We start from the raw sequence: 13,022 nt of genomic DNA on the forward strand, positions 1-13,022 counted from the left end.
ATGTTATTGCATGTATCGGACTAAATATTTTAGTTTTTTAATAAATTTTTTCTCAATGTACGATTATTTTTAAATTAATTGAGAATCAATCTTGAAAAATCGAAGTTATCTAAATTCATCAAATTTCAATTTAGAAAACTTTTATTCTCTCACGTCCTAACTTCACTTCATCAAATATTATTTTTTTACTGATTGCGAGTGAAATATTCCTTTCTATTTTTATTTCTTAATTGTGGAACACGCTTCGAATTATTTTTATATCCACGTTAACTATAATTTCTTCGTTATAAAGAATTATTATGGTTATTCGTCGAAAATTTGCGCTAAGTATAAAAGGACATTGATATCATTGACATTAATTAATTGAATCATTAAACCTCTCTTATTAATTGACGATAATGTATTTGTTTGTTTGAATCACGCGGTACAATTACACATTTAAACATATAACTGTCGCTCTTTGACTTTGAACTAGTGTTTTATTTCTTTCCTTGTTTGCAACTTGTTTATTCATTTATTTATTTTTTTGTTTCACTTGGAGCTCCTTCGTCACGGCGAGAAGATTAAATTCTAACCGTAAAGTCTAACACATCTCAAAAGAAGCGGATTGGTGTCTTTCCCACTCCAGCGTATACGAAACATCGTGTGCTTTCCTGTTACAGAATATGGGTATAAAAGATGAATTCCATCAGAAGAACATTTTGGTGTGCATCGAGGAACTCTGCAAAGCGTTGCCACCACCGCCCCCGGTGTCGCTGGAGACGATGGGCCCAACGCTCAGTGCGACGACGTCGACACCCGGCGTCGCCGTCGAATCGGCCTGCTCCCTCGGAGTCAACTATCCGGGCAACAACTTGACCAATAACGCGCACAATCTCGTGCCGCAGAGCTTCAGCATGTTGGAGAAATGCGGCTTATGCCACAAATACCTCAGGGGCCTCTTACATCAAGGCTTCCTCTGCCAAGGTACGTTTTCGCCCTTTGCCGTCGACGATCTTCATTAAATCCTAATCCGATGGATACCTTTTTGAATAAATTGAACTTTGCTGGGTGACGCGCGAAAGAGCTCGATTCACTTCGCGGAATTTACCTTCTTGGCATTTGCCGGATCTCTGCGCGCTTTCGACGGAATTACAAATTACGCGTTGCCCCATTTCAATCAGTTCTCTGAATTAATGATCATTCCTGTGAATTCATGATATATGTATCTTTGCAAAAAAAAAAAAAAACAAAAAAATTACTTAGCAGAAATCTTGTGAGAGTTGTCAAATTCATCATCGGTACATTTCTAACATTCGTGTTCACTCTTGCATGTCAATCGCTCCGAATAAAATTCTGAAAACCAGAACAAGCGAATTGAAAAAAAAAAAGAGGAAACTATGCGTGTTTTTCGCGTTGTTGATCTCGCGAATTTTCTACGTTGCGCAGATTGCGGACTGGTCGCACACAGGACGTGTTCAGCGACGGGTTTACCTTCCAATTGCATATCGGTCGACTCGGACAATCGTATCAGCAGGTTTACTTCAGGTAAGTCACGTCGCTCGGATTTGCCGTCGTTGCCGTTGCAAATTTTATAGCGAGGCACGGCCCATTAATCCTTCATCGTGTCTCTAATGGAACAGAACACGGAAAGACCACAGAAAAATTTAGTTGTCTTCCAACGCAGGAGAAACGGTTGCGTCAGAAACACGATCGCTAGCATCGTAATCAGCCGCACGGCACTCGGGTACGAGTTACGAAGTTGACGGCAAGGACGCCCGTCCTGGCGCCTGGCCGCTCGCACCTCGTTATGATAACCTGGATCACTTCACGGAGGCTTGCACCTCACGGCTGACAGCTTTCTTCCATTGAAATCCCTCCGCGTCGCGGTCGCGTGGGAGTCGCCTCACTTGCTAGCATTTAATGATCCTTAACCGAGCGTGCGGGTTTCAACACGGGTTTTGCCACGTTCTCGTTCCGCAACGCGTTCTCCGCTTCGCAAAAACTAATATTCGCGACGTAACGCTACGGAAAAACGGCGTTCTACAACATTTCAGTGGATCGAATTTATTCCGATTTGACATTCGTGATCGTACGTTTCTTTTATTCTATCGACATTCGCATCTCCAAGTATACATTGAAAGAAATATTTGGTGAGACAGACCAAACGTTTAATTAAATAGTATCGAATAAATTTTATAATTAATTATAATGACTAAATATGTAGTTGTTTTGATCAAACAATCTGTAACCTTAATCAAACGATTGTTTTTATTCAAATGGTTTAACCAAATGGTTTGTTAAATGTAACAAAATTTTTGGTACCAGTAACTACACAATTAATTTGATTGCTGTTTAACTAAACTAAATTTGCTCGATATTTCTCTTATGCCCATTTCTACCAATGTAGATGAACTTTAATCTCAATTTAACTTACTCTTTATCTTTTTCCAATTCTTAGAATTAAAGAAAGATAAAGAATAAGTTAAACCGAGATTAAAGTTAATCTGCGTTGATGGAAATAGCCATTAGTGTATCATTTCCAGAATAATAAAATTATTTTCGGCGGAGGAAGGGGGAAGAGAGAAATCGGAGGGAATCAATTTTATCTTTTATATATATATTTTTTATGATATATGTGTGTGTGTGTGTGTGTGTGTGTGTGTGTGTGTGTGTGTGTGTGTGTGTGTGTGTGTGTGTGTGTGTATTATTTTATATTACACATTTGTGAATTTAAAAGGGAAAAAGTCGAACTTATTCCTAGAGTGCTACTGTGAATGAAAATTGATGGATTAATTTAATTGAAGTATTTACTATTAATTAGCAACGTTAGCCAGAAGCTTGTAATTCCATCTATTCTTCTCTTTAATACGTCTGTAAATATAGACAGTGTTAGATCTGCACTGTGTTATTCATAACTGCGATTTCAAGCTTGCTTGAAATGAATATTCATCTAAAGTAGTGTTAATGCAATACTTTTAGGTGAACATTCATTCCAAGTAAGCTTGAAAATTTTTTTCTATTCATAATTTTTTGCAACATGCGTTATATTTTGTTTGAAAGTTTTGTTTTTATAAATTAATTTTTATAAATTAGTAATTAACTATTTAATATGGGCCAAAAATTTACAAAATAGCAATTTTAGCAATTTTAAATCTTGCAATAATTTTTCTGACTCTGGCAGAGAAAATAAAAATCTGTCAGAATATAATTTTAAGTAGATCAAATCGATACGTGTGTGTGTGTGTGTGTGTGTGTGTTTGTGTTTGTGATATTCCAATAATAATTATATCGATTTATTTTACTCAAAAAGGTAACACACAAAATCATTTATTAATTGAATATTTATAAGTAAAGAAACGGTCACTTATTTGTTCTAGCTCAACTTTTAACTTTTATATCTTTTGTTCTGCGACTAAAATTTCAGAAAGAATAACTCCTTATATTAAATAAAGAACATTGGCCCATATGTGAAAACACAAATATGAAACAGAAAGGTCAAAGCTAGATCTTAAGACTAATATTTATTGTGTGATTCTATATACGTTTTCAAGTTTACAAAACTGTGCGCCGAATAACTTTTCGGTCTTAAAACACAGTTCTAAGTTGAACAAGAAATAGCAATATCACGATATTAAATTGAAAATCAATTTAAAAATATCTCATATTAACAAGCACTTAAGCACTTATGTGAGAACCTCTCCTCTCCCTCTCCCCCTAAAAGAAATTATAAAGAATTTGTTGCAAAAATAATATCTCAGCTAGAGATCGAATCTGAGACTTGCCGACTTTCCGGGGCGGTGCCTTAATATCTTTTTAATATCGTGATATTACTATTTCTTGTTCACTTGGAACTGTGTTTTAAGATCGAAAGGTTATTCGACGCGCAGTTTCGTGAATTTGAAAACGTATATAAAATCATACAATAAATATTAGCACTGAGCTTTGACCTACAAGATCTTTCGTTTAATATAACTTTTTTTCACTCTTAGATATCAATAATCTTATAAATTTTGATTAGGGCTCAAGTTACTAAGATTTAGAACAGAAAAGCCCGTAGAGGTCTCCTCGAACTCAATTGATTACAATAACATTTCATAAGATTGTTAAACATTAAAATTCACTTATTTTACATTAAAATAGTAGTTATTTTACTACTGAAAAAGTTTAAAAATGTTTTTAATTAGTGTAACTGAATTTTCATCTAAGACAGTATTAATATCAGAAAAATGTGAGCACTCTAGGGTTTTATCTTTTGCACTATTTCATATTTTATACATTAATGACCGAACGACGGCATTTCGTGAATTAGCTTTCATAGTGCCTTGAATTTATCGAATATATATATATTTCTTTTTCTTTTTTAAATATCATTAGTTATTCTTTATTCTCATGCCGATAAACCGACCTGTTAGAGCGGCGGGAATTTTCTTAAGTCACACCGGTCGCCAGCTGGAGGTGCGATGTGTGCCTTTGACGGCGGGACGGCTAAACGGCGCGAATATCCCAGACGACGATAATCGGCAGAGACAACGCAGGCGAGGCTCAACGCTCGTGCCGTCAACGTGCGCCTCCAGCGATGCATTTAATTAACGCTGCACACGCCGCCGCGGCGCGAATGACGGAATCGAATATTTGTGCATAGCAAAACCGCGAACGCGGCGCCAGCCTTCAGGGCCATGTCACCCCGTCGCCCCGCTGCCCCCAATCCCTCATTCATTTATTCTAACCGTTCCCCGTCGCCAATTGCGTTTGTACACACCGCGCGACGGTGCATCGATCGCTCGGAATTATCGTCCCGCTGATAACGTCGTTTGTCCGCGACGCCAATTCGCGACTGCGACGAATAACGATAAGAGAATTGATATCATTTCATGATTTTAATGGACCAGGTCTCTATTTCCACGACGATAGAGAACCATCGGAAAGGGAGTGAGACAGTTTTTGCGGAGGGAGGGCTTCGCTTCGGAGTATGCAGGACGTTAATTACGCCGTGATTTCGTTATCCACTTCGTCCGGAAATTCGCCGTGGGGAAAAGGTCGGAGAGATCTAACGAACTCCCTTTTTAACGACCTTAGAAAACGTGAGGCCCCTGAGGGATCGCAGTTTAATCCCGTATACTGCACAGACTTAAAAAAAAAAAAAGTAAATAAGTAAAAGATGTTTGCGATGCGATTTCCGCGCGCTGATCCCGTTCGACTCGCGCGCGCGCGCGCGAACGTACGAGCGTTTGTCGCGTCGGCTCCGGTTGATTTGTAGTAATTGATGACGTTTAATCGCTTACATATGCGCGCGCGCGCACGCGAGTCGTCAGCTCGACTCGTGCACGCGTGGAGGTGCAACGACGAGCAATTACGCTTCTCTGCGGAGGAAAAAATTCGAGTCACGTGCGCGCTCGCGTCCCCGCGGTTGCGACTTCGACATTGACGGTCCCGCAAATTGCACCTGCCTCCGCGTCTGAAAAGCTGATTGAAAATGACGCGGCGATCGGCTTGAGTCTCTAATTGCATTTGCCCGATATCACGCTTCGGCCGCTCTCGCGGCGCGCTTCACGTTACGTACTTATCACGCTAATTGTAAATCCAATGCTGGAGATGAATCACGCGTGATTTTTACCGTCATCCTCCTCCGAGCTTCCCCGATTCACGCGTCGTCGATTCAAGCACCGAAGAAATTGTATTCTTGACCTTTTCGGATCTGAACTTCTTTTTCGAGAAGTGGGACATAACACTATGTCTATTATAGTTATTTTTAAAGATTTGAAGGATCGCTGAATATAAAAAGAAGTCAAACGAAAAAAAAATTTTAATGGCGGATATATCGTGACGAATTCAAAAAAATAAAATATTAAATTATAATGAAATTGTTCGGAGTGTAATTGGATGTATTTTGTCATTTATTTGACGTAAATGTAAAGAAATTGTTTATTACGAGTTAAATACGCATCAATGTAACACAGCATTTCTCCATCAATAGTTATTTTTCCAACCGTTGAAACGAAAAGCTTGAAAATTACGTGCGTTTACACATTATGTATAATAATAAATATCAGAAATCTATATTATCAGTTATATTTGAATAATTACCATATAAAAATAATAATGCGCATCATGTCGAATCTTTCACGGTTAGTCCAAAAACTTCTTACCACACACGAAAATAATTTCTTTTATTTTATAATTCATACCATGATACTTTTCAGTCAAAGTTTACTTTAAAGCCAATGTTTTTTAAAAACATTGATACATATATATTACTAAACCCAAAAGAATTTCTTAACTTACGAAATTCCCTCTTATTTTTATAGCAGTCGCTATTAAAATAAGCATCAAAAGAATTTTCTTAATTTCAGAGGAAATTCTTCTAAAAGATGGATACTAGTAACAGAGGCATTTTTAAAAATATATAAATAAAATTTCATAAAATTCCTTCTAGGATTGATTTTTTTACAAATAGAAAAAAATATGTAATTTTTTAATATTGAGCCTCATTGGAACGCCTCATTGGAACGCACACTGTGTATTTTATTGCCGATAAAGGTTAAATATGAAAACAGACTAATAAAAGTTGTAAATACTGATCTTTAAAACATATTTATGTTGCTCGAGCCGATTAACTCTTCGATTCACTTTTTATTATCTCGTCCTACTACTTGAATATTCAGATGTTTAAGGTTTTGGACCACAAACACTACACTGATCATCTTAAAGTATAACGATATAATAGTTGCAAACGCCAAATGAAACATGGTTTGCATAGAATGTCATTACCCAGAAGTTCGTTAGAAAGAATATATTCTTACAATTAGTTTCGAAGGATGTTCTACAAGAACATATTGCATCAGGAATATGCGATAAGAGGGCTTGCAAAGTATTATATATATAGTCCTCTTATACTTGGAGAATACAATTTTTTTCGCTGAATCGCTGAAATTCTAAATTATTGATCCCTCAGGCGCGGCTCAGGCGCAAAATCGACATCTCGTTGAAACCGAGCTTCGCAAATCGCGCCCAAAATCCGGGAGCTTTGCGTGCCGCGTGTATTTACTCGCACCGTTGATTTATCCGAGTTCGATGGCGCGGCTCGGCGAGATTTCTCGCTGTCACCAGCGAGTAACATTCGAATTCGTGACGAATATCGAATAGCTCCGGCTGGCCTCCGCTTTGCATCCGTGCATAAAATTCATGTGCGTGCCTACGTTCTCGTATAAATCGTGTTTTAATTCTGACTTTTTGTCCTCTTTCCCCCTTCTCTGCCTCTCTCTCTTTCTCTCTCTTTCTTTCTCTCTTTTTCTCTTCTCTCTCACGTTCTCGGTCACTCGTCCTTCTCGAGAGAACAAGAAGAAGATACGGTCATGAAGAAACAAACGTCGCCGTCGCGGTTGTAAAAATAAATTTCTTTCCTCCTCCTCCTCCTTCCCCTCCTACACAATGTTCTCTCCGCTCGTCCTCTCTCTCTCTTGTCATAATGCACACGTCTTTGATTGTACAAGTGGCGTGTATGCGCGAAATATTCATGGGACACAGAGAAAACGAGATCGTCTCTGAAAATATGATCGCGCCGTATATCCTCGCGCGAAAATAAAGTCAAAAGTTCGTCAGCCGTAATACAACGGGGAAGAGAGAAGGGGAGGGGAAGAAAAAAGAAGAGAGAAAGAGAGAGAGAGAGGAAGGAGAGGAGAGACAAGACGAGATTAAAGAAAGAGGCGCGCGGGCGGCCGTAGGCGATGAACAGCGAGGAGCGGCTTGCTCGCTTCATGGGCGCGAAAATCCGCGGGAAGCCGCCAGGAATTTCTCTCCGCCTCGAGCATTCCTCGAGCGGCGATCGCGGCGTTACGCAATTCCGCCGTCGTCGCTTTGTCCTCGCCGAATTTCGCGGCCGTTCCGCGACGCCTCGTGGATAAAGCGCCGCGCTTGCTTCATCCCGCGATCGATCGTGTCTCGCACGGCGTGCTTCGACCCCCGACGCTAAAGCGTAAGGTAACTCCGCTGCATATGCCGCACCTATCGAAAACTTAATTTATCAAGCATTATTTGCTATGTTTCAAATAAATAAACTGTGCTAATAAAATACTTTACACTGTCTGCTATTATAAAAAAAATTTCGAAATACAAAATATTTATTTTCTTGCACTCGAAAAAGAAAAATTCTTTTGTAGTAGACCCTTGCGTTTTTGCCGTATATCCGAAGGGGTGAGATATGTGGCCACTTATGGACGGGACAATGAAACTAAACAAAGAATTCGAGAGCCAAGTACTTATGTATTTTACCATACTCCATCCTTTTTACTACACCGAGAGAAATATTTGGCGAAACAGATCAAACGTTAATTAAATAATGATCAAATGAATTTTATAGTCATAATTACTGAATAAGGTTGTTGTTTTGATCAAACAATCGGAAGCCTTAATCAAACGATTTTTTTTTTGTATAGAATTTATAACAAAGTGGTTTGTTAAATGTAACAAAGTTTTTGGTACGAGCAACTACAAAATTTATTTAATTACTATTTAATTAAATGTTTGGTTAATATTTTTCTCAATATATTCCTCCACACTTATGTATCACAAAATAGTCATTAATTCTTTAATACTCTTTACAGAAAGAAAGGGTAATTATTTTACGTAGATTGCAAATATTGTTGCACTCATTGACCATTCATGATTTTGTTAATAATATGAGTGAAAAACTGAAATCGCCATACAATATATTAATAACATAAAAGCAATAAAAATCGAAAAACACTTTAGAAAAACGTTGAAAATAGTTAATGGAATCTGTCCAGATTTCCCAATTAGGATCGAGTTACGAAACATTACACTTCTTACCTGAATCTTCCTAGGTTTCTCAACCAGAATTTATAATTTCTTTGGGAAATCGGGTTCGATTTTAATTTGACCTCAAAACGTTTTTTTATACCCAAGAAAAGTTTCTTCGAGTCGAAAAAATTTACTTGAATCAAAGAAATTTGTGCATTGCTATACGATTAAAGAAAAGTTTCTTTGATTTGAAAAAAACATTTGATTGTCCCTTTTATTATAATTAAAAAAACAGTTTGGTTGTGCAATGCAAATCTCAAACAACTAAATTACTTCTTACATTTCTGTCAGTGCTTTCTTTGAATTAAAAAATTATTTGTTTAAATTAAACAATTAATTTGAACAAATAATTTATTTTAAATAATATCATTTCTTGAAATCAAATTTACTTTCCTCAAAGGTATCCTTACGTCAATTTAAAGAGGCTATTAAAGAAACGAAATTCATCAATTTGAACATAATTTTTTTTCTGCGTGTACGCGACATAAATCCTCGGGCGATATAGATCCCGGAGTTACCCTATTCGCTAAAGGACAAATAAAAAATGCGATTGTACGAAAGACGAATATTCTGTTACTGGCCGCTCGTTACAGTGTTGCATTAGAGAGACGAAGGTTTAATGGCTTTTTTTTTTATAAATTCTTAGTTTGGAAAAAACACGAAACCTTAGTGCGACGCGGCAGAGAATTCTGTAACGCGAGACGTACCTTAGGCGCGGCGTAGCACGCTTAAAGGTACGTCTCGCGTTTCAAAATTCTCTCCACCGTGGCCGTGGTCACGGGCGCGTGCAAAGAATTCACGGAATCGCCTCGAATGTTTGTCGCACTTTGCAGTGTTCGGCCTCGCGCTGTGCTCGCAATTCGACACCGCCAGCCGTACGGCGCCGATCCTGGTGGAGCGATGTACCCGCGCCCTCGAGGAGCAGGCGTTCGCCGACACGACGCTGGACCTCTACAAAGTCTACCACAGCAGCCCGCCTAATGAGCAGACCCTCAAGCTGCGACAGAAGCTGAACGAAGGTAAGACGGGCGCGTCGCGGCTGGCCGGCCGGCAGGTCGGATCGCACGATCGCGCGTGCTATAAATAGCCGGGCGGTCGTGCCACCGACGTTCGGCTAGCGGGTTGCAAAAATGTCGAGGCGCGCCACCAGATGCATGCTGCATTGTGGAGGGCCCCCTCCCTCCCTCCCTCCCTCTGAGGGAGGGCGCCAGAAAAGCGCGAGTGCACGCTTATATTTTGCACGACAGATCGAGATTTCAGGGACAACGAGCGAGCGAGCGAGCGAGGGGAATTCACGAGCTTCTTTCGGGCTTCGAGAGACAAAGATACGGGCTGTGTATCTCCTCCACATTTAACGATAAATCCTAACATTTATACGTATACATCCGAAACTCCTTTTAAAGTTCTCGCGACATTGCACGACGCATGAATCAGTTGTTTTCGAAGTGATGTTGAGAAAACCTGGACATTTCTTGAGAAAGACAGAGACTGCTGCTGTCTGTATTATGTCTTGCAGATTTAACCGTTTAACGTGTCATCTGTCCAACGTTGAGAAATCGCGTTCAACGAACTGAGAATTTATCGATTTAACAGATATTTATAATTATCATTTTAATACGGTTAAATATACTTCTTTCACGATTCACGATCATGAAAAGATCGGATCTGTTTGTAAAATTTAATGAGAGGGAAAGATTGGAGATAAGATTGCTGATAACTTGAGGAAAAACGAAAGAAGCTCTTGTAATTTGAGATTTTCCGCTCAAAAATACGCGTACGCAAAAATTATTAATATTTAGTAATAATCATATTAATATAATTAATTATATATGAAAAATATCAATGGTTTTGAACCATGGAACGTATCCAAGGGGTATGAGGGGGTTCTGCACATTTTTTATTATTGCAGAAAATATTAAAGGTATTAAATCGTCTTGGAAAAAGTCATTGCACAATTCTTTAATTTTATCAATTTTTTTATTTATTGTCTTATTCATCATTCTGCTATTTCTTTTTATTTAACTTTAATTTAATATCACATTTTTAATAATATTTAACATTATTTTTTAGGAGGCTTTTTTATATTCTTTTCAAAATTAAAAAAAATTCTTTTCTTAAAAAGATTATGAATTCTATATGTAATAATAACAATAAACAGTATTAAAGAATTATACATTTCGTTTTTAATAATTATATTTTACTTACACTTTCTTCAGGAAAAGAATAAAAAAATTATGATTTATAAAACTCAATATTTTTGCCATTCAATATCAGGAACAAAAAGACATTCTCTGATCTCTAAAATATCCAAAAAGGCAATTCATTAATGTAAAAAATTGCTGTTTACATGATAACAAAATTGATGAAAGCTCCACCGGAATAAGAAATAGATATGATGTTTTCAGCGATGACTAATGCCAACCGAACGTACGTATAGCAATATGACATAATATTTTCAGATGTCTGCAACACGGATTTAAGTCTGTACACTCCCCAGTGTATTACCAGTGTTCTGAAAAAGTTCCTGCGTGAATTGCCAGACCCAGTGATCCCTGTGCAATGGTACGACAGGTTTTTGGATGCTGCGAGTAAGTACATATTTTACAATTAAATTTAAAAAATTATTACGTTTTTAACCTCCTTTGTACATGCTGTTTTTCACTTTTCCTACACTATAATATATTAACTCAAGCTGAAGAAGACTCCGTAATGTTAATCGAATTATTAAAACATTAAAGATATATAACTTTTTTAAATTAATACCCCGCTACATGTTTGTTTATTGGTCTTTATTTTTGATTCCATAGGAATTATAATTGTTATTTTATGAAAAAAAATTCTTTTATGATTTTTATATAATACATACTTTACATCTCTAGAAAGCATTTGTATGGTTGTTTAAAAAAATTATAAATGTTATATACCTGATTACAAGGCTCTTAGCTTGTCAAAGAAAACAAATGCGCAGAATACAAATTAGTCCAGCGTCTGTACAGAGGGTTAATTATCGTAATTTACCGTTCCATTGCAAGTGTCCGAATCTGTTTTCATCTCACACAGATACGAGATGTAGTGACGAACAGTGCGCGACGCAGCTCAATCAATTAGTAGCAGAGCTACCGGAACATCATCGAAGCACATTGTGCCATTTGATGGCGCACTTCTGTCGCATTTGCCAGTTGCAGCATGGAAGGGGCTACACGGAACCGCCAACCATCCTTGTGCAAGTGCTCTGCCATATATTTCTCAGACCGCCCTGGGAGCGAATCATGTGAGTGCCACGTGGATTCTCTTACAGTCATAGGCGAAGAACGGAGAGAAGCGTCGTTCACACGAACCTTTTTTTACTGGCGACACGCTCGTACGCGCTAGTGGTTGCCAAAAAAAAGCGTCAGTGTATTCGAGGATGCCAGTAACAGTTTGCTTTCCATCTCGTCGACTAGCAGGCTAATTAAATTAAAAGAATGTGACTTTCTAATTTGCTAGTTTATTTAGATTATTTAGTTTCCTCTCGCAAAATCAGGATATAACATTATCATAACACGATATAACATAGTGATAAAAAATTAACTAGTTTTACGACTGTTATACATATATATACATACATACATTCATACATAAAAGAATCCAATGAAGACGCTTTCAAGGTGCTAAGGCATACTGTGGGACATTTCAGCACTTTGGGGACAGGTCTCAAAAAAATTTGAGTTCGATCGTATACATTGGGGCCTTCGTTTAAATTTATACGATTAGTCTTCATAATAATCTAAATGTCTTCAATGTATATGCCGGATATATATATATATATATATATATATATATATATATATATACATACACAGAAGATACTTGTCCGATAAAACTCTTATAATACTTCGATTACAAAGAATTTAGCACTTTGCACTGCACAATTTTACAGCCAAGTTGTTTACAACACGGAAGCACATATACGCATAACGGAATTGCTGTTATTGCACGGCGATTGGAACGAGAAGCTACCGGAGTTTGCCAGTCCTCCGCAATTGCCGCCACGTAAAGTTTCAAGACCACAGTTTCCGATTTTGGATCCGTATTCGGTTCTCGAAGACGAAGCTGTAGACAGAACGGCATCTGGCGCAGATACTGGCAAGGACCAACAAACACACAGGTGATCTTCAATTCCGATTCTGATTTCAATCCAAATCTTAATCTAAGTTACAAATTTGTTTCTGCTTCCAACTCTA

At 37.8% G+C, this 13,022-nt stretch overlaps 1 protein-coding gene across 2 annotated transcripts in view; it reads left to right on the forward strand.

Annotated features, from left to right (window-relative positions):
- Positions 1-13,022, forward strand: part of LOC105195470 (phosphatidylinositol 3-kinase regulatory subunit alpha) — a 79,474-nt gene that overhangs the window by 53,845 nt on the left and 12,607 nt on the right. For both annotated transcript variants that reach the window (XM_011160879.3, XM_011160878.3), the window contains 6 exons: positions 663-966; positions 1,429-1,527; positions 9,633-9,818; positions 11,259-11,387; positions 11,860-12,070; positions 12,719-12,946. In XM_011160879.3, coding sequence (XP_011159181.1) covers positions 663-966; positions 1,429-1,527; positions 9,633-9,818; positions 11,259-11,387; positions 11,860-12,070; positions 12,719-12,946 — 1,157 coding nt within the window. The remainder of the gene's footprint in view (positions 1-662; positions 967-1,428; positions 1,528-9,632; positions 9,819-11,258; positions 11,388-11,859; positions 12,071-12,718; positions 12,947-13,022) is intronic.

Source organism: Solenopsis invicta, chromosome 10 (genome assembly GCF_016802725.1).
Source record: "Solenopsis invicta isolate M01_SB chromosome 10, UNIL_Sinv_3.0, whole genome shotgun sequence".
NCBI classification, from domain to species: Eukaryota; Metazoa; Arthropoda; class Insecta; order Hymenoptera; family Formicidae; genus Solenopsis; species Solenopsis invicta.